The sequence below is a fragment of the Doryrhamphus excisus genome, chromosome 12 (assembly GCF_030265055.1).
Source record: "Doryrhamphus excisus isolate RoL2022-K1 chromosome 12, RoL_Dexc_1.0, whole genome shotgun sequence".
Taxonomy (NCBI): Eukaryota; Metazoa; Chordata; class Actinopteri; order Syngnathiformes; family Syngnathidae; genus Doryrhamphus; species Doryrhamphus excisus.
In genome coordinates, this window is record NC_080477.1 from 5,968,209 (window position 1) to 5,991,610 (window position 23,402).

General features: G+C 40.7%; 1 protein-coding gene across 7 annotated transcripts in view; it reads right to left on the reverse strand.

The window, feature by feature from the left end:
- The window catches only part of nav2a (neuron navigator 2a), a 208,465-nt gene that overhangs the window by 62,021 nt on the left and 123,042 nt on the right, over nucleotides 1-23,402 (reverse strand). For 5 of the 7 annotated variants that reach the window (XM_058089756.1, XM_058089757.1, XM_058089753.1 and 2 more), the window contains 6 exons: nucleotides 22,306-22,423; nucleotides 17,646-17,698; nucleotides 12,012-12,084; nucleotides 11,094-11,337; nucleotides 10,873-10,929; nucleotides 7,277-7,410 (listed from right to left, as the gene is read on the reverse strand). In XM_058089756.1, coding sequence (XP_057945739.1) covers nucleotides 7,277-7,410; nucleotides 10,873-10,929; nucleotides 11,094-11,337; nucleotides 12,012-12,084; nucleotides 17,646-17,698; nucleotides 22,306-22,423 — 679 coding nt within the window. Of the gene's footprint in view, nucleotides 1-5,056; nucleotides 5,128-7,276; nucleotides 7,411-10,872; nucleotides 10,930-11,093; nucleotides 11,338-12,011; nucleotides 12,085-17,645; nucleotides 17,699-22,305; nucleotides 22,424-23,402 lie in introns of those variants that run through there. The other 2 variants (XM_058089754.1, XM_058089759.1) reach the window with 2 other exon arrangements.

Sequence of the window (23,402 nt, forward strand, 5' to 3'; positions counted from 1 at the left end):
AATGAGAGCCTCCCGTCACAAACTGTTTAAAAAAACAACAAAGTGCAGCTTCAAGTGCTTTAAAGTCTGGCCAAGCAGACTGAGTCAAGGAGCAGTATCGCTGTCCTCACCAGGCTTGCACTTATATGGACTGCTTTTGTTAAGCATCTGTCAGTGCTCTGTTGCTCTGACTCCAGGAAGAACGGAAACACTGAAATAACCGGGGTTTATAGTAACAACACAGTCTAGTCAACCGCTGTTGTAAAGTATTCACCTATGAAAGATTTGAACCAATCAAAGTGAGTGCGACTCAACTTACCATGAACTGAGAGTCTAAGAAAAGAGCTGCAATCTCTTTGCTCCGTGAAATGGGAAACGCTGTTGCTGTGTGTGCAGAGCCGAGCTCGCAGCAACAACAGCGCAGAGTTCAGAGGAGCAAAATTTGAATATTCAAACACCAGTGAGAGGGATGCCTCTGCAGGGAGTGTTAGCGGCAATTAATCATAACATCTCCCGTGCAACGTACAGAATCTCTTTTTACACACGCACAATGTAATTAAGTTGGCATTTGCAGTGCATACTAAACACTTGACATACTTGTTTACCTTTTTCTCATTTGCGGAAAGTGCCTTTATTTAATCTAATTGGAAGTATGCAACCACTTGCTACCTTTCCCTCACCCACTGTTTAGCATTTAGCGAGCGCAGCCTGAAACAATGCCGCCATTCGGATGTGTTTAGAGCCCAATTAGCTATGCTAGCAGTTAGCAATCATAAAAGTGGGTCAAGTCGTTAATAGTTGGCATCCCACTGGAAGCAGCTGAATGAGAGGAGCAGTTGTGATAATGGAGTTGGCAGTGGGGAATAAAAAGCACCGGGAGGGCAGGTTCGGATGAGTGGAACTTTGATGTGGGTCAGAGAGGTTGGTCTGTGCTCGCCATGAATGGGCTCATCATGAGTGCCAGTCAGCGTGGAACAGTGGGGAGGGGGTGGGGGTCCAAATGGTTGTTGTCATGACTGAACTGAAACTAGTGACAAGGACTGCTCCAGTTAAGCAGCTAAGTACAGAGAACACTGGACAAGCACACTCGGCCATAAGCAGGATTTAAAGGGGAAGTACACTTTTTGAGCAATTTTGCCCATCATTCACAATTCTTGAACATGTATTTCTTTCACTTTTCTGTGCATTATAACATGAACATGCACGCTGATAACATGTAATAGTTGCAGTATCTTGCCGTATTTTGACGATTTAAAACACCACCGAAACGTATTTTCGAGGCGCATTACATACACATACTTATGCTAGTTCTGTTAACAACAACAACAGCTACAACGCAACAACAAAATCATGTTAGCTGCTACAATAATAATATCGCTGTACCTTTGTTAATATACAAGTCAGTTATGTTAATGGTACACTGTTGTCGTTTTTTGAGGGTTTTTTTTAGGGCTTTGCTTTAGCAGCAAAATAGGTATTTCCCATGATACCCGTTGCTAGCAAGCTGATATAAACTTGTTTTATCGTGCTAGAATGAACAGAAAAGGGAAAGAATATGTCTTCATGTTTCACATAAGGATTGTGAATGATGGGCAAATTTTCAAAAAAAAGTGCAGTTCCCCTTTAAGTAATGGTCTTCACTTGCACTGTGAAGTGAAAGTGAATGGCAAATGTAAATTTAGGATGAGGATCATGTGACAGATGGAACTCACACAATACAGGAATGATGATGATCAATTAAAGCTGAGTGATGAAATAAAATATGAAATTTTAGGGTGAAAATAAGCTTTTAATTAAATGTTTTCTCAATGCTGCTTAGGTTGGCGACTTGATCAAAAATAGTTTTTGGAATGAAAATCGTTTGAAAAGAGAGGACTGTCATAATTGCTCAATTTGTTTTTGTCCCACAACAGGTTTCCTTTATCTAGCTATTAAAAAAAATAATCTTTGTAAAGAATGGTTATACGATGGGGCTGCACGGCGGTATAGTGGTTAGCGCGCAGACCTCACAGCTAGGAGACCCGAGTTCAATCCCATCACGGCCATCTCTGTGTGGAGTTTGCATGTTCTCCCCGTGCATGCGTGGGTTTTCTCCGGGTACTCCGGTTTCCTCCCACATTCCAAAAACATGCTAGGTTAATTAGCCACTCCAAATTGTCCATAGGTATGAATGTGAGTGTGAATGGTTGTTTGTCTATATGTGCCCTGTGATTGGCTGGTGACCAGTCCAGGGTGTACGCCGCCTCTCGCCCGAAGCTGGGATAGGCTCCAGCACCCCTACGACCCTCGTGAGGATAACTGGTAGAAAATGAATGAATGAATGGTTATACGATCACACTATTGGTCGGTGACCTAATGACCGGGTATAGCCTTGGGCTAGAAAAGCCAGAAACGAGTGGAGCTGTCTTTTCTTGGAACATGTTGGAAGAATTAAAACTTAACTGCCTAATTACAGCACTCATTACAAATTAAAATAATGAGCTGAAAATGATGAGGGGAAGCTGGTGGCAAAAGAGCGTCAGCCCACCACAACGCTTCCTGCCAGTGGAATAAACACATCCTGCCCTCTCATTGGGTGTCAGGGTCAGTCCGGCGGGTCTCTTCTCTCATGGCCTTCCGATAACATCAACACATTCGGGAAAACAACCCAAGCAGACTCAAAGCACTTTCCTTTGCCCTGCTGTCATACTTGTGTCTCTCTGCATATTAAAACCATGTCATTTCATGTACAAGTGTCACATGGACGTGTATTTCAAGGTTAGCAGTGAGGGATTGTGTGTTTGATCATGTGTTATTGCAATACCGTTGCAAGGTTGAAGGCCAGAACTCCAGTGACAACCTTGGAACTATGTAACTAGCTTTACACACAAGGAGTAAATGCATTAGTGTTAGCTGACAGTGTTTAGACATCAAAAGCAGCACGGCTCCTCTCGTGGTTGTGTTGATCATGAGACATTAAGTTCAAGTATTTTAGTCCGGAGTCTGACAACTTCTACACATGTTGCACTCATACAGAATGTACAACAGGGGTCTCAAACTCAATTTACTTCAGAGCCGCTGGAGGTAGAGTCTGAAGGAGACTGGGACGCATCAAGTATTGGGAGTAGGGCTGGGAATTATAGGTTATCACATGGTTTGTCTGGTATCAGGCCCGGTATCATGCCCCCAAGTGTCATGATACTGGGCCTGATACCAGACAAAACCATGTGATGATCTTATTATCACATACTATTTAATCATGAGCTTATTATCACGTACTATTTAATCAAAAGACCATTTTGTTCCCAGAAAATGTTCAGTTTATTACATGTATTATATCTAAACAATGTAAACACAATAATTGCAAAAATATTACAACAATAATATTTTATCAACAGTCTTATCTTATCAATGTCTGACAATTAAAGTTCCATTAATCAAGTTTGGGTTTTTTGGTGACTCGTGCGCTGTTCACTGATTGGTTGTTTCACGGGTACGATACCAGAGCAGCGCGCTCTGAGTGGACAGCTACGGGGGCTGATACTGGACATGGTTGAACTCTATATTTTATCAGTATAACTGCCCTGGGCTTTAACACAGTATCATTTCGGCCTTTTCCTGTATCATTCATGGGCGGTTTCTAGGGTACAGGGTACAATTCATACTGTAGTATGTGATAATCCCTGGGTATCTCATGATACGACACGCGATACACAGCTCACAATAGCAATAATATCTTGATACGTTGACAGAAAGAAATAATTTCATTGTTTATATTTTGCTGCAGTTACATATATATTTTTCTTACCAGTGAGAGGGATGCCTATATGTATAGTATACATATATATGTATACAACGGCATCTGGTGTGACTTTTACAATCCAAGAAACAATACCATAAACAATTGTTTTAATATTTAATTATTGTCTTTTATTATAATTTTTAGCAACATTTTTACAAATATTTGAAAATAGCCCTGTTAATCTTTGGCTTGTCCCTTGCTGAAAAAAGTTTGGACAGCCTTGTGTTAGGGTCTCTAAAAGTCTCCAATAATACCCAAAAACGTTCGCCTTTTAAAAAAAAGACAATCTATATGTGTCTGAATACTGCCTAAATATAAGCTTGCAACAACAGACCCTCCTGCTTCGACTTCTTATTCTCTGGGAGACCAGGTATGACGCAACGCCATCTACTGGACAGTAGTAGTTTTAAAGACTAGCTACACAGACAGTCCCATCATAATGTGTTTAAAAGCGAAGGCGAAATAAAAAAGTGGGAAATAAAAAAAAAGATTTCCTAAATTAAATTTGTAAGGATAAACTGGTCCAAAATATAACACAATTCATTAATTAATTAGCATTTGCATGCTAACTACAACAAAAGCTTTTGCCTGCAGGTGTTTGATTACGTACAACATTTCAGATGCTGGCTTGACCTCCCCCTTCTCGCTGCTCAGTTATTGTGCCCCAAAAAGTGAGAAAGACAGTCGGCCTTTGTGTGAAGATGGGAAAAAAAACAAAAAAACTTTGAAGAGTTTCTCCACATGAATAAACGCAAACAGTGATGCTACAGCCTATCAAGAAGCCTATTCATTCTGCAAGGGAAACAGCTTAACAAATTAAAACACATGCACACGCATGCACAAATGCATGGCCCCACATCAAATGTGCACAACACAAACTCCTCTTTGTGACCCCGGACTCTGTCACTTCATGTTCACGCAGAACAGAAGAGAAGATTCAGGTCGCTTTCACTCATGCACAGCCGTAAGGTGAGTGAGTCCATTCTGGTGTCAGAGCCAATGTCACAGATCTGAGATGGACACACAATACAAGCTGCAGGTGTCTCTTTAGCTCAACCTGCAGCAGCACTTCCTCACAAGATGCATATCAACATCAACAATAACACGAGGCATGAACTACTCATTGCAATATTCCTATACGGAGTTGCTCTGTACACACATAAATAAAACAAATGTTGCAACCGCTTCAACAAACCGGTAAAACTGACTCAACCTGTTACCAACGCTTAAAAAACACCTGTCTCACTAACCTGCACATGAAAAAAAGAACTTTTGTTTAAGTGCTAGTGGACAAACCTCTTGAGTGCAGCAAGAAATCCAAGCAGAGCAGAGTGAGGATGGACAGCAGAGTGCCAAACCATGACCACACATCCTCAGGCATTGAGAGGAGTGGTGTGCTATGGTAAGGAGGAGGGACTTGGCAGCATGTTGGAGGGGGGGGCAAAAGCAGGGGGGCAACCGGTTATTATCATCCTAGTGCTGCCAATCAGACATGCTGCTCTAGTATTAACAAGCTAACAAAGCAGCTTTCACCGAGGTTCAAGGTTGGTTTTGGTAAATTTGCAGGGTAAATGCGGGAAGCTATTCTATCTTAATCTAATACCTATAAAATAATTTCAACTGTAATTATTCTTGTAATTACTTCTTTTATCCAGATCCTCACCAAAACAAATGGACCTACATTGATCAATGTGTCACCGCTAAAAGTTTTGGCTAAAAATTTCGAGAACAGCACAAAATGTGCTCCAACAGGTTTTATGATATCAATTTGCATGACCTCCAGAATGTTATGAATCATGATAAAATTGAAATTAATTAACTGGCATCATCAAGAACTTCAAGGAGATTGCTTAATTGTTGTGTAGAAGGAGTCTGGGTGTCCAGGAAAGTCCATCAAGCCTATGGACTGATTCTGAAAGTTGGTGTAGCAGTGGGATCGGAGCACCAATAGTGCAGCGATTTCTCAATAATGGTAGCACGCAGACATCTGCATGCACCGTAAACCTTTTTCTCTGATGAACCCTCTTGCCAATTGTTTGGGGCATCCAGAAAAAAAGCTTGTCTGGAGAAGAAAAAGTGAGTGCTGCCTCAGTCCTGTGTCATGCCAACAGTCGGTCATCATCAAATCATTCACGGAATGCCCGGAACACCTCACCAGGGAGGCGCCCAGGAGGCATCCGGACTAGATGCCCCAGTCACCTCGTTCTTTCGGTCACGACCCAAAGCTCATGACCATAGGTGAGGGTGGGAACATAGATTGACCGGTAAATTGAGAGCTTTGCTTTCTGACTCAGCTCCCTTTTCACCACGACGTACAGAAACCGCATTACTGCAGGCGCTGCGCCGATCCGCCGATCGACCTGACGCTCCCAACTTCCCTCACTCGTGAACAAGACACCGCGATACTTGAACTCCTCCATTCGGGGCAGGACCACATTCCCAACACGGAGGAAGCACTCCAACCTCTTCCGACCATGGCCTTTTTGAGGTGCCGAGTCCCATCCCAGAAACTACACACTCAGATGCAAACCCTCCTTGAAGGTCACAGCCCGATGAGGCCATCAGCACCACATCATCCGCAAATAGCAGAGATCCTAAATTATGAACAAAACCTTGGCTCAACTTACTGCTAGCAATTCAAATCCTACTCCGGTTGTAAAAGACCGAATGGCACAAAGTGGCATGCAACCAATCCCGTATAATCCCAGAGCACCCCCCAAAGGATGCCGCGAGGGACACGGTCGGATGCCTTTACCAAGTTCACAAAGCACATGAAGACCAGTTGGGCAAACTCCAATGCACCCACCAGCAAGGGCGTAGAGCAGGTCCAGTGGTCCTACCGCATTGAACTTCTTGTAGCAGAGCTTCAACCAATGGCACCCTGGAATAGACTTTCCCAGGAGTGTGATCCCCCTATAGTTGGAACACACCCTCTGGTCACCCTTCTTTAAAGAGGGGGACCACCACCTGCCGATCCAAAGATACTGTTCCACGCAATGTTGAAGAGACGTGTCAGCCAAGGCAGTCCCTTAACATCCAGAGCCTTGAGTCAGTCAGAGTCAGAACCGCCAGAGTCTAATACAGGGTAATGAGTTTAGACCGTGAACACTAACACAGTCTATATAAAGCCTTGGTCTACTCAGCGGTGACAGAAGTTATTTAAACAATAGTTCAAGTAAATATACTGCAAACCCACTCATTGTGTATGCAACAGCACGGTCACATGTGTCCGACTCATAAAACTGGGTCAGAGAAGTTTGAAATATATGCAGTACATGACAGCAAATGGTTCAATGGGTGAAACAATTTTAATGTCATGCCTATCATGAGTATTCTTGGTTGTTTTCTATGCAATTATGTTTCATTCCCAGTATATGACCATTTCTGTTACAAGACATAATGGAGTATTGGTAAAAATGTGGCATGCTTTCAGTAAAAGTACATCAACTGAAATATATAGGGATGATGATGTTCAGAGCTTCGGTGATTGTGGATGTGCACCACATGCTTGCCTACCTTTGTTCACCTGTGAGTTGGCTTTGGTCTTGTCACTGAAGGCCTGGCTGCGTCTGTTCCCAGTTCCACTGAGCGAGCTTCTCGGAGTGATGTCACCGCCTGCAGTGGACACCCTCGCCGTGGGGCCAGGAAGTCTGATCGGGAATGAAAGTGTACAGGAGAAAAAAAAGTAATTATATATGACAATTTGCTTCGAATTGAGACTAAAAAAATTGATGCATCAGCAAGCAAAAACATATTTTTTAAATCTATATAAATAGAAGATGCAGCTATACAGTACATCCCCACCTTTTACAGGGTGCACCCCTCCTCAGATACTCTTTGAGTAATTTTGGTTGACTGGGAAGGTTCATGACTGGTCAATGTTTTCGCCATTTGTGGGTAATGGCTCTCACTGTGCTTCACTGGAGTCCCAAAGCTTCAGAAATGGATTTATAACCTTTTCCAGACCGATAGATATCAATCAATCTCAGTTTTTCCCACCACTGTATGGAAGTTTCACTTTGGTGTCACTTTTGTAACTATAGTTACAAAAGTGATATTCAAGGAATGTGGAACAAAGAGCAACAAAATATCAACACTTGCTAAGAAAACGTCATAATTGTATGATCACATATGTATACTTACTTTGGCTGAATGAGAATAAAAAAAATATTTCTGAGAATACAAATAAAAATAATGCGAATGCTGACTTGCCAGTATGCGGAAATCCACTGTATTTAACACATTTTAAACATTCCCACAATAAAAACAATACTAATAGCATCAGTTTGTTTTGTAGCTATCATTCTAAAAGTATATTTAAACATAAACTCAAAAACAAGGATCAAGTCAGTCAAAGTGTGGAGCATGCAGGTACTGTAGATGCACTGAAATAAAAATATAGGGGAAGGAAGGCGGCATTTGTCGGACATAGGTGTTTTCTGCATCCACTGACAATGCAGGCAAGAATGAAAAAAAGCAGCACAAGTATTCAAGTACACCCAAAATATGGCAATAAAATGTTTGGACAGAGTGAAAGTTAAAGGGGACCTATTAATGCTCATTTTTCCACCCTTTGTATCGAGTTGTGTTTTCCGATAGAGCAGCTACACACAATAACCTGCACCGAAAATATTTTAGATTTTGTAGAATCTGCACCTGTTCCAGCCGTTCCTTTGATTTGTGCGTTCTACCAAAACGGTCTGTTTTAATTTATTTCACCCACGCCCCCCTGCGGGCATGCCCCACTCCACTGTGATTGGTCACAAGTGCTTCCCAAGTATGAACCATATAAAGTCCGCACCTCTGTGACATCACAAAGGTACAGTTTTACCACGCCTTTTGAAACTGACCGTTTAGAGCAGGGGTCTCAAACAAGCGGCCCGCGGGCCAAATGTGGCCCGCAGGACACAAGTTTGAGGCCCCCGCCTTGATATGAAAGTTTAATGTTAGTGCGGCCCGCGCAAGTTTGATATGGATGCTGTATGGTATCATGTACCCAGAAAAAATTTGATTTGATTAATGTTCATGTTAAAGGTTAAATAACTGTTAATAGTTATCCTCCCTATCCGTGTGGAAGTGGTAAGTTTTTGGCTATTTAAGTTTAAAGGAAATAACTTGAAGGCTACCGTTTAGGTCGCTAGCTCTCTAGTTTGCGAGTTAGCATGTGTCTCAAGACCCTGCAGTTGCGCAATATGTTGTAAATAAAAAGAGTATAAATGTGACTATAGTCGTGTTTTGTCATGTCTACAGGGCTCTAATAATGCTTTGTTCATTTTAATCTGAAAAAAATAATTTGTCTACCCACCAACTATATGTGGTTTCTTAAGTTTTTATTATTTGCCGTTTTATTATTATTATTATATTTATTTATTACCGATTGATTGATTTTCTTTATTCTCGACTTGTTTATTTATTTTTCATCTTATTTTGTGTAGAAAAATAAAAATTAAGATATTTGAGAACAGTGGAATGTTTTAGCAGAGCTTTTCTTGTAGAAAATCGAAACCAAAGCAAAGTTTATTCATTTTTCTGTTTTTAATAAATGTGGTTTTTTTTTTGGGGGGGGGGGGGAACCTGATGCGGCCCAGTCTCGCCCAGACCCTAGCTCCAGTGGCCCCCAAGTAAATTGAGTTTGAGACCCCATGGTTTAGAGCCACCCCAAACTTCTTTTTGAGCTCACTTCCAAAAGCGCAAACCTCATTATCTGAAACCTTGGCATTGTTTAACACAATACAACATTCTAACTACATTTATAGGTCAAAAAAGTGGAAAAAGCATAATAGACCCCTTTAAGTAAAAAAATATATATATTAATTGAAGCTTCATCTGTAAATACACTGGAGTTGTTGATTTACTTGGCCTCGAAATAAAATAATATGTATCAGTTGCTAAGCTCATAATCAAAATATCTGCTCCTTCCCCAAAGACTAAGAATAAACAAGACACTGAATAGATATGTATTTATCTTCAAACCGATTTTCACACCTTTATATCCAAAGGTGTCTCTCTAGTCTGAGCCCATAGGAACTTAATGAAATGCTAATTCACCAGCAGCATCATTGTCATTCAGAGACTGCCAGGCGGATGCAGATAAGAATTTTATGAATTCCTAATAAAACTCTCATTTCCGATGTGCCTTTCACGTTGTCTGACAAAGCCCCTGCCTGCAAGTTGATATGGTTTATCATCAAAGGTGTAATAAGTGGCCTAAAATCATTTCCCCCGAAAAAACATTAAAAAACAACAAACACACAGAAAAAGCCTGAAACAAAACGCAAAACAACAAAATTGCTGCCTGTATTACATTTGCGCACACAAACAATACAAATATTACCAAACAAAAAATGCACAAAAATGCCAATCCAAGCAGCTCAATATGTAAATCATAATATATATATAGTATAATAAAGTATTTTCTCTCTGAAATACCAACATTTCAGTATGAACATTTTAGGGGTGCCAAAGTCTTGTAGTTACACATATGGACCAAAAGATGGAGTAACCACATAATTTTGCACAGCAGTTGTTTGCAGCAGGTGCAATGCAGAAATCTGGGGTGAGCAGCATGCAAAAACCAAAACCAAAACCAAAACACACACACATACTCCCATCTATGGCTGGGCATGCGGAAACATTTGCAAATGCAAAAAAAAAAACAAAAAAAAAACAGAATCTGGTTTTGAATGACACACCTTGTGAATGGTACAGACGCTCTCAGTTAATAATTAATGCTGCATTATATGGGTGTGTGCCTCCCACCCCATGCACAAGCACACACACACACACTTATTGAAGGGTTATCTAAAGGTCTTCCACAGCCCATTTAGCAACCTGGCTAAATGAGGCATGTCGCTAGACAGACAGAGGAGTCTGAAAACGTAGCCCCGAGATTTGACTCTTATCAGCTCAACACTAGCACTCATGCATATTAGATAGTGCTCGTGCTGTAGATTGCCCTTAACCACAGACAGGAAAATAACAAGCGATACAAAATGAAATGCTGTCCATGATTAGGGGCAATGATTACATTCCTAGTTCCAGGAATGGGACGGGATAGCAGGTGTGGGAAGGAAAAGAGAGGGTGAGCAAGGACACAAGAGAATGACGCTGACCTAGAGGTCTTTTTCTGACCGAGGGAAAACTTGAGTAGTTTACTCTGAGAGCCAATCCTGGAGGGGAAGAAAAGATATGCGAAAGAGGAGGAGAGGTCAGGTTGACAGTTATATATGACAAGAAGTGCGAGCAGGAAGACAGATGTGACCAAATGACTTGGGTTCCACAAAGAGAGAGAGAAATTGCACCCATTCACACAGTTTCCAACCCTAAGCCTCACCTGGACTGCATGTCGGCCTGCGCTGCTTTCTGGGCTGCGGGGGCTGGAGTCCCATGCGTAGACTGGTTGAGCTGAGCCGGGGCACTGCTCTGCTGGCTCAGGGGAGGGTGAGCACTCCGAAGGTGGCCTGTAGGAGTGAGGCCGGGCTGGGGCTGCTGCCGCTGGGAGTGCTGCTGCTGTTGTTTGTAGCGGGACAGGCTGAAGAAGAGGCCGAGGATGGCTTTTAGATTGCCATTACGGATCTCTGAGGGTAAGACAGACAACATATTGCATTAAAATACTGTAAGGGGAAGGAAAACATTCATTCATTTTCTACCGCTTTTTCCTCACAAGGGTCGCGGGGGTGCTGGAGCCTATCCCAGCTGTCTTTGGGCGAGAGGCGGGGTACACCCTGGACTGGTCGCCAGCCAATCACAGTATTGCCAAAATATGGCAATAAAATGTTTGGACAGAGTGAAACTTAAAGGGGACCTATTAATGCTCATTTTTCCACCCTTTGTATTGAGTTGTGTTCTCCGATAGAGCAGCTACACACAATAACCTGCACCGAAAACATTTTAGATTTTGTAGAATCTGCACTTGTTCCAGCTGTATTTCCTTTGATTTGTGCTTCCTATCAAAACGGTCTGTTTTAATTTATTTCACCCAAGGCCCCTCTGCGGGCATGCCCACTCCACTGTGATTGGTCACAAGTGCTTCCCAAGTATGAATCATATAAAGTCTGCACCTCTGTGACATCACAAAGGGACAGTTTTACCACAATATCATTATAGCAGTCTTTTCATTTTACATGGGGCAAGTTCGGGCAAGTAGTTCTCACCTTAAGGATTCCCCATGGGCAAGTCATTTTGGTTTTTAATGTAGAGTAATGATTACTATAAACATAAACTGTTATTCAATCAGGAAAATGAGGCTTACCCTCTGCAGACAGTCCCTGAATGTTGACTCCTTTGGCTGCCAGGAAACTGAGGCACACGTCGATGTTCTCAATCTGAATAAAGACACACAGATGTAAGAAACTGCAGTTTTTTGTGTTGTAATTTGAATGTGAGATGGACAGCAGGGCTCTGTCGACTTGTGCAAGAGCAGCATCATAAATGTACACATGCTTTGCCAGTGGCCTTTGCAGTGGCACTATTAAATAAAACAATAAATCATAAGAGTAACTGAAAGTGGTTGGTTGTACGATCAAAGTTTACCAACTGGCAAACACACCAGGTAACACTTACAAAACACCGTCAACAGCACACAGTAGCTGCTTTCTGATGTTGTACTTCTAGCAAATGGATGTAAGACTAGATACTAATTGGTTACTAACACATTTTAGTGACCTTTAATTGTCACAGGTGTAACCTAAAGCACATACTGAACAATTTTTTTTTTTTTTTGGGGGGGGGGGGGCAAAATTCGCACTTTTCCATAAAACAAATAACCTGCTACTGCTGCCACATATCTCAACCGAATCAATCCATTTTAACATCAACTCATTCAACAAACCGAGAACATTCGTGCTATTCTAAACGTCTCATAATCTTCTGCAATGTAAAATTCCTTTGCTCTAAAGAGTTCTAAATGCATCCACATACCCATTTTCATGGGTAAACATATCTAAACACTAGCACTATCATGCTAGGTGTTAGCATGGTAATGTTAGCATTGTTAGCATGGTAATGTGAACATACTAGCATTTTTGTATTGTATTTTTTGTAAACACAAAGTATAAAAACAAATAGCAATATATGCTTGGTATTAGCATGCTAACGTTAACATGTTAGCATACTAATTTTAGCATACTTGCATTTTCGTTATTTTCATTGGTAGGCACATATATAAACACTTAGTACTATCATGCTAGGTGTTAGCATGGTAATGTTAGCATTGTTAGCATGGTAACGTGAGCATACTAGCATTTTTGTATTGTATTTTTGTAAACACAAAGTATCAAAACAAATAGCAATATATGCTTGTTATTAGCATGCTAACGTTAACATGTTAGCATACTAATTTTAGCATACTAGCATTTTTTTCATTTTCATTGGTAGGCACATATATAAACACTTGGTACTATCATGCTAGGTGTTAGCATGATAAAGTTAGCATTGTTAGCATGGTAACGTGAGCATACTAGCATTTTTGTATTGTATTTTTTGTAAACACAAAGTATAAAAACAAATAGCAATATATGCTTGGTATTAGCATGCTAACGTTAACATGTTAGCATACTAATTTTAGCATACTAGCATTTTTGTTATTTTCATTGGTAGGCACACATATAAACACTTAGTACTATCATGCTAGGTGTTAGCATGGTAATGTTAGCATTGTTAGCATGGTAACGTGAGCATACAAGCATTTTTGTATTGTATTTTTGTAAACACAAAGTATCAAAACAAATAGCAATATATGCTTGTTATTAGCATGCTAACGTTAACATGTTAGCATACTAATTTTAGCATACTAGCATTTTTTTCATTTTCATGGGTAGGCACATATATAAACACTTAGTACTATCATGGTAGGTATTACCATTCTACGTTTAAAACATTCAACTATTTCTCCAGCAGTTCAGCTGAGCTCATCTTCCAAACTATTCCTACAATCATTCTACATTTCAAATGTCAACAATTCAACAGCTTTTGCCATGCACATTAGTTTTTAATACATTTTCAAAAATCACACAAAAAAACCCTTCTTTCACATTGTCATTATGGGATATTGTGCACAGAATTTTTCCATTATGGAGTGAGACTCTGACATAACAAAATGGGGAAAAAGTGAAGTGCAATGAATACTTTCTGAATGCACTACAGATAAACGTTTCCTCGTAGTTTTGGCTTTACTACATTTTGTTTATAGCACTATTTGTCAGATACACACACATATTTGCGGTACGTTATCCCATAATCCTACATACAGTGCATGCTATACTCCAATTAGCAGGACCGCCTTAAGTACTTTTATTGTATTGCAATTGGTTATCCTACTTCCACAGTAACACACACTTCCTACTATTTGATCATCCTGTGATGCTTTATTATCTGACTCATAGAACTCGTGTTGGGCTGGTTGACTAAGTGGGTTTCTAAGTGAGTTGTATCGGCAACGTGACCCGTGCTTGCAGTCTGTGACCTCTGACCCCAGAGCAGCTGTTTGAGTGGCTGACATATGCTGTCTGCCGATGTGACCCAGGCATACGTATAGGAAGAATGTAGAGTATGAACCAACTGAAGAAATACCAACAACAGCTATACAAAAAACAAACAAACAAACCAAGCCACCAAGGCTGAAGCCCTCCTAATGCATCATTTTGTTATTCCAACTAAATGTCAGGCTCAAGTCCATCTTGCTGAAATGAACTCTCGTCCCGCCTCTTGGTATAATTATATCTGCAGCTTGAAATATCAACACATACACTACTGTATTGCTATTTAAAGCCTATTAGGACTGCAACCTAAAGTTCATACAGGGTTGCTGCAGTCAGTTTATTAGTGAATTTCCACACTTGCAAGCATTAAGCATCAAAGATTGTGCTTGACCTAAAAGGTTACGCTGTGTCATGTTCTTTGTATGTTATCTTCTTTTTATGGGATAGGACATAGATGAGCAGAAACCCAGCATGTGTTTGTGTATGCGGCATTCTGTGTGGATTTTTGTCACATCAACACCCTCACTGTAGTCTGAAGAAACACAAGGTCATTGTGGGTGGCTCTGTTTAACGAGGATGTGACAGTAAAAGCATCCACTTGGGTAGTATATCAAACATAATCATTATTTACTGTAAGCATAAAAGTACATTTTCATGAGAACGATGCAGCAAAAACAGTAGTTTCTAAATTTCTTTGTGTTTTTGAAAAGACGAGTATAGACAACAATATTATATAATGATCCATATTCACACAGTAGAAAAAAACACTTCTCATGAAAACGAGCAGCCAGTTTTTAAGCCTCATGTAAGAGTGTAGTTGTTTTTTTTTTCAACTATATGCACGTTTCTATATTTATTGACTTAAATTGATTCTCACTATAGTTTTAAACTTGCAAGAGCAAAAAAAACTCCCCTGCAATAATAGCAAATGCAGCACTTGTGGACCTTCGGTAGCCCTTCAATGCAGCTGCCGACAAAAAACAAAAATGTGTGTGTTGTGTTAATGTGTGTAATAACGTCATGGGAACCAAAAACAAAACCATAGAAAAAGCAGACATGTTCATACTGACTGCAATTGAACTGCTTCTCATATCCGCATTTCCTTTAAAGATACTAGCATGTTTGTTAGCAGGCTACTTCCTGGTTCACGGAGGGCAACAAACAAACAGACGTAAATGCCATTAGGCAGAATATTCATTCATTCATTTCCTACTGCTTATTCCTCACAAGGGTCACGGGGTTGCTGGAGCCTATCCCAGCCGTCTTTGGGCGAGAGGCGGGGTACACCCTGGTCTGGTGGCCAGCCAATCACAGGGCACATATAAACAAACAACCATTCACACTCACATTCATACCTATGGACAATTTGGAGTGGCGCGGGGAGAACATGCAAACTCCACACACAGATGGCCGAGGGTGGAATTGAACCCTGGACTCCTAGCTGTGAGGTCTGCGCGCTAACCACTCGACCGTCGTGCCGCCCATTATTATTATTTATTCTAAATTATTTAAATTATTTGTACAAATTACTGTTTACGCTGGCACAGTAATACTAACATAATGATAATAATGATTCATTCATTCATTCATTTTCTACCGCTTTTTCCTCACGAGGGTCGCGGGAGGTGCTGGAGCCTATCCCAGCTGTCTTCGGGCGTAAGGCGGGGTACACCCTGGACTGGTCGCCAGCCAATCACAGGGCACACATAGACAAACAACCATTCACACTCACATTCATACCTATGGACAATTTGGAGTGGCCAATTAACCTAGCATGTTTTTGGAATGTGGGAGGAAACCGGAGTACCCGGAGAAAACCCACGCACGGGGAGAACATGCAAACTCCACACAGAGATGCCCGAGGGTGGAATTGAACCCTGGTCTCCTAGCTGTGAGCCACCGTGCCGCCCGATAATAATGATAATAATGATAATAATGATAATAATGATAATAATGATAATAATGATAATAATGATAATAATGATAATAATGATAATAATGATAATAATGATAATAATAATCCAGTTGAAACTCAACTCTGAACCCCCAATGTCACTTCCTGTCCACGTGTCAACAACATAGTCGCTTTAACACACACAAGCACCAGTTTTAAGTCAGTAAGTACAGTATATTGTCTAAGGCAAAAGGAAGGATTTTGACATGTGACATACACAAATAGAACAACAATGGCATTTAGGCTACAGTATAAATATAGCGGGTGCCATAAACATATACTGTATGTGTGCACTTCAGTGACAAAGAGGGCATGAGGGATCAGCTGTGTTTCACCCCCTTTTCAGTTGTTAACTATGGAGGTGTGTGTGTGTGTGTGTGTGTGGGCTCTTGTTCCTCTCTGGTGCTTTGGGAGGCTTCGCTAGTCTGGCTGGTGGCCAGAAATAGCCCCCTCAGCTGGCATACTGGCCCAATTTATGACCCATCACATGCAGCGAAGGGCAGCGCTGCCTCGGGACTCCCGTATCGTTTCATCACTAGGACACAGAACTGTAAAAACTCGAAAATGTCACAAGGAGTGTGACTAACTTCCACTTGCTTCTAAATGTCATTGTGCACGGACTCTAAAACAGCGGCCACAAGCAATCTTGCTTGTATTTGATATACCAGACATGGGAAGAATGCGGTGCCCGGCAAAGATAATAAAATGGGCGGAAAATCCCCCACAAAAGTTCTTCTGAGTCTGAGATTGATATTTTGATAAGGTAGCCGATAAGACCACAAAGACCACATTATTATTATTATTCATTCATTCATTTTCTACCGCTTTTTCCTCACGAGGGTCGCGGAGGGTGCTGGAGCCTATCCCAGCTGTCATCAGGCGAGAAGACTGGTCGCCAGCCAATCACAGGGCACATATAGACAAACAACCATTCACACTCACATTCATACCTATGGACAATTTGGAGTCGCCAATTAACCTAGCATGTTTTTGGAATGTGGGAGGAAACCGGAGTACCCGGAGAAAACCCACGCATGCACGGGGAGAACATGCAAACTCCACACAGAGATGGCCGAGGGTGGAATTGAACTATGGTCTCCTAGCTGTGAGGTCTGCGCGCTAACCACTCGACCGTCGTGCCTCCCATTATTATTATTTATTCTAAATTATTTAAATTATTTGTACAAATTACTGTTTACGCTGTATATTGTTCATATTTGATGTCATCTATTTATTCTTCACATTATTATTATTATTATTATTTATTATTATACAGGAGTCAGGCAACGACATTTCATTGGCAATTTCACTGCTGTGTTATTGTGCAACGACAATAAAGAAAGTCCAACAATTTATTGTCAACTACTGCTTTCAAAGAGGTGTATTATTTCACACAAACAGCCAGGTGACTTTCACAGTGTTCTGCCAAAACATGCTTAAGAGGATCACTTACCATCTGAGAGCGGCTCTTGGGGCAGCCATTGATGTCGTCGATCTTCTCATTGGCTGACGACAGACATAAAGAGAAAGAAAAGAGTACAGAATGAGTGGTATGAAATAATCCTGGTTCGAATTCCCAGTAAAGATGTCCATGTGTCTACCAGACAGTGAGAAGAGCAAAGGTGCTCCTGCTGATGGCTCGGACCCCCTCCTCTGCTCTGTGCCTGCTGAGCTGTGAAACTCTATCTGTTCCAAGTGCATGCGAATGGGGCTGTTTAGGACCCGGCGAGAGGCGGGAGTGTCATACTGCTTTCCTTCGCAGCACGGCCGTGTGATGTCAGGGATTCCTCCCGTCCATGAAAGGCCCAGCCCACAGCAGCTGAGACACTGCTGACAACTGTGCCAACAGTGCAGCATGCAAGAGCAAGATGGGCCCCCCCGCCTCCCCCCCCCCACACACACACACACTTCAGATATCATGCACATGCCACCCGCCTGTGGGAAAACACTCCTCTTACAAGTCGTACAGGTGAGTAAACAGAGCAACTGTCTCTGAACACATTAGCATACCCATCTATTGTGTGTGTGCAACGTTAGTGCAAAAACCACTCCAACAACAATCAGCCTTTGTTTTCATGACATTCTAGAATGGGATTCATTTAACAGTTTTTTTACACAAATTTACTGTTCGGAAAAAAAATGACGTGGACGCTGACACTATTCTATTACCAAGGTGAAATGCTAAAGGCACGGCTAATTATAGAAATTTATAAACTTTTTATATCTGACTGCTGTGACCCGCCCCGCTTTTACTCATGTTTTAACTGTGTATTAACCAATCAATGTTGTATTTTAATGTATCTTTTACTCTGTTTATTCAACTCCATTCTTCTGTAAAGTGTCTTTGAGTATTTTGAAAAGCGCTACACAAATAAAATGTATTATTATTATTATTATTATTATTATTATAACTGACGTAGCATATATTTTCTGACAATGAATTTATTGTTAAAAGTTTTGAATCTCAATATACCACAACTGTTGTGTTTTTTTCATGACAGTAATTAACAGATTTTGTTCCATTTGGTTGACTTCAAATCCATTGATTGAGATAATACTATTATCACTTTAAATAGATTTTTGTAAGAAGTGCATACAGTGTGAACCACATGAATTACTACACTCACATGACTGCCCCAGTTATAGACACTGACACAGTTCAGTTATTACCTTGGTAGTTGCTTTGTCAGCATAACATCCTTATATAGAACAGTCAGGAGATTGGGAAGACCTGGGTTCAAATCTCTCTGTGTAGTTTGCACACTGCGTGGGTTTTCTCCGAATACTCCGGTTTCCTCCCACATTCCAAACACATGCATATTAGGTTAATAAATTGTCTATAGGTATGAATGTGAGTGTGAATGGTTGTTTGTCTATATGTGCCCTGTGATTGGCTGATGACCAGTACCCCGCCTCTCGCGCAAAAGTCAGCTGGAATAGGCTCTGCAACTTTAATGAGTATAAGCAGATGAAAATGAATGGATGTATTGCGTTACGGACTCCTATAGAGCAGCTACACACGATAACCCACACAGAAGGCTTTCTAGATCTTCCAGAATTTGCACCTATTCCAGCTGTATATTCTTGGCTTTCCAAAATGGTCTGTTTTAATTTCTTCCACCCACGGCCCCGCCTCTAGAAACGCCTAGTTCACTGTGATTGGTCACACTCCCAAGCACTCCCAAGGACTTCTGGACTACTACCAAGCCTCGCTTTCTAATTTTGTCAGTATAGGAGTTGATAGTAAATGAATAAACCATTTGGAGAGATACTTGAAAAGTGGTTAGAGCAGTGGTCTCAAACACGCGGCCCGCGGGCCAAATGTGTCCCGCAGGACACTAGTTTGAGGCCCCCGCCTTGATATGTAAGTTTAATGTTAGTGCGGCCCGCGCAAGTCTGATATGGATGCTGTATGGTATCATGTACCCAGAAAAAAATATTACGTTTGATTAATGTTCATGTTAAAGGTTAAATAACTGTTAATAGTTATCCTTCCTATCCGTGTGGAAGTGGTAAGTTTTTGGCTATTTAAGTTTAAAGGAAATAACTTGAAGGCTACCGTTTAGGTCGCTAGCTCTCTAGTTTGCGAGTTAGCATGTGTCTCAAGACCCTGCAGTTGCGCAATATGTTGTAAATAAAAAGAGTATAAATGTGACTATAGTCGTGTTTTGTCATGTCTACAGGGCTCTAATAATGCTTTGTTCATTTTAATCTGAAAAAAATAATTTGTCTACCCACCAACTATATGTGGTTTCTTGAGTTTTTATTATTTGCTGTTTCATTATTATTATTATTATTATTATTATATTTATTTATTTATTACTGATTGATTGATTTTCTTTATTCTTGATTAGTTTATTTATTTTTCATCTTATTTTGTGTAGAAAAATAAAAATTAAGATATTTGAGAACAGTGGAATGTTTTATCAGAGCTTTTCTTGTAGAAAATCGAAACCAAAGCAAAGTTGATTCATTTTTCTGTTTTTAATATTTTTTTTTTTTTTTTTGGAAAACCTGATGTGGCCCAGTCTCACCCAGATCCTAGCTCCAGTGGCCCCCAAGTAAATTAAGTTTGAGACCCCTGGGTTAGAGAGTGGTAATGTTGGTCTGCGTTTATTGAGGGCAGACAATCTTGACACAGCATCGGTAAATTTGTTCATTAAATGTTTTTTTGCGCAACTAACCGTGTTTAAGGGGCCAAAAATTCTCCCCCCCAATTTTTTTTTTTAAATATTCGGATTCATGTGGACAGGGCCTAAGGGACACATAAAACAGCCAATACGCTGACATGCACTAAACAGTCAAAGTCATTGTTTCCATACAAAGTCTTTAATTCTTTCATTGGCCAAATGCTGTTTTTGGTCAAGTCAAGTCAAGTTGGATAACATTGCAACTGTTCTGTGCGGTTTGTTTATTTAAATAGAGAGCAGTCATCACTGGTTGGATTAGCTAAAGCTAAAAGTATGTTGGCCCGATGTTATGAGAAGAAGACTTTAACACAACCTATAACATTCTTCAAGAATCTTGGTTCTTGGATCTAAAGCTAGTTCTTTCTCATAGTGTTGACATATTGCCCTGTATAACAACACTTCAAAGGGTATGTTAAAGGGTATGTTAAAGGGTATGTTAAAGGGTATGTTCAAGTTTTCTTGATTTTTCTTGTTTCAAACAGCTTGCATATGTTTCTTGGCGATGACAAGACGTCTTGTTCAAGTTCAAGATCTGACTTAGAGATGGTCATTATTGTACTTGTACCAATATCCCCATGTTTTTCAGCTCTTCACTTCAGTGGGTACCAATATTGGTAGCATTACTCCCTCAAACTAATTATGCATTATGCTTTTTTTACTGTGATGCCACTGGATGCATCTCACAAATAAACAGTTTGTGCAAAATAATTCTGCAATATGCGATGCAAGTTATGTAAAAATCACTTATATATAACTAAAAACTTTTTAGTTATATATAACTAAAACTACCTTAAATAACTTATAATAACTAAAAATCATGACCAGAGGTATAAAATGAAATGGTGTCTTCCCTTACTTTCAACTACTAAATCCATTTTTTTATTAAATAAAAAAAAAAACCTGCAAATTTGCATGCACATGAATGCTGAATCCCGAATATTTGGGGGTCTAATTTATATATAGTCATGTCATTGTGAAAAGCATAATTTTGCAAAAAATCTGGGGTTGTCCATATGCTCATCCTTAATGTCAGTACATACAGTACTACAGTACATTATTGCAAACCCCAAACTGCTGAAGCAAGCATCATACCGAGAAATTCCAGAACAGAAAAGATTTGTCATGCAAAGACAGCCCCCTCAAGCAAGTGACATAAATACATTTCACAGTGTACCATATTTGCTGATGTGCCTCCTAGCCTGTTTTCTTTTTCCATTAATTCATTTTCTATGCTTAAGAAAAAGCAGACTATGCTGGAGCCTATCCCGGCTGCCTTAGAGCACGTACACTCCGGACCGGTCGGCAGCCGATAACAGGGCACATATAGACAAACAACCATTCACACTCACATTCACACCAATGGACAATTTGGAGTCATCAATTCACCAGTGATGTCTAACGGAGATTCAAACCCAGAACTTTCAGATCTCCACACTACTGTATGTGGTCAACATGCATAAACCATAAAAAAAAGAATAACATGCAGACTAAAGAAGACTCTTCTGTGAGAGCTCACGCTCAATAATCATATTACATATCAAATCGGCGTAATGCTGAGTAACAGTCGGCCGGTGCTGGCCTACTTCCCCGTGGCGGCATGCAGGCTATGACGGAGTCAGACGCAGACATATGAAATGACAGATCTGATGTTGATATGGACAAGGGTGAAGGTCAAAAGCATTTTCGCAGGCACGTCATCAGAGCGCCGCTATCATGTGGCCAGCTTCTAAACCTTGTGACTCGGAGGAATTTGAATTGTTGTTGCCAACTTTTTCTTCATGAAAAAGGAGCATTGTAACCATTAAAAGAACTTGGTGACATTCTGTCACGTGAAGTTTGCAAATATGAACAATAATAGTGTGAAAGTTGCGTACATGCTTCATTTATCAATCAAATTGAAATTGAAAAGTTGTCCATCCTTACCTACAACCTGGATGATCTCAGCCAGGAGCACTCCATCCGCAACGTCTGTCTGCAGGTCCTTGATCAGACGCTTGTGTCCTGACTTGGCAAGGTAGTGGTTGGCCCAGTCGGTGTAGATCTGCAGCCGAACAAACACACCAACACAACCGCTCGGTTATGAGCCAGCAAAAACAAACAAAAAAGAGCCTCCGAGAAAAAAGGCCACAATGCTGTCACATCCTGAGTGTCTTCCAAACTCAATTAACACTTGAAAAGTACAAAAGGTATAAACGGTGGAAACAGCTTTACGGCGCTAATAAAATAAAAACACGGTTGAGTGGGAGCAGAGAGTAGCCTTCTCTCTTTTGTTAGGACTCCGATCTGGCATATATCTGCCTGGTATTCAAATTGGGGCCATTGTGCTCAGCCGGGGCATTCATCTTGGAGCACACGGCGGCTGTTTTCAATGGGCCGTGCTGACATCACTCTCCGGGGACAAAAACAGACCTTTCACTGCCTGGGGGTGAGAGAGGAGGGGGCAGAGCAAGCATCTGAATAATCTGAATAGCATCCTTCATAATTAGTTGCTATCCTCATTGACTCATCAATGAAAGTTGGTTGCAAAGTTGGTTATATTTTTTGGCGGGCAAATGAAAGCTTGAGGACATGTACTGAATCATACCGAATGGAGAAGATATTAAGTTGACAAACATGTCCTACTTTGCGGCGTCATTTCAAAGTGGAGCAAGAATCCCGATAACTACAATGTCTGACTTTGAAGGCAGAAATGGCATGAGATTGCCATTAAATTGTAATATTCTGTAAAATCACGCTGCCCCGCTTGCTCAACAACGGCGCCTGTGTTATGAATAAGATGCTTCATTTTGTTGCTCCCATTTTCACATTGTCGGCTGAACATAGTAGTCATTTCTAAGTGACCTATTTAACAGTTGTAGTTCATCAAACTATTTAAAATTCAACAACCATTACAATACAATACAATAAAATACAATGCAACCCAGATTAGGCACAGCAAGTGAAGACTGGGGCTGGAGCTGGTCATCGGTTTGAGCACAGATCTAAAACCTTGCTTCTTAATGCACAAGACTAGACACACA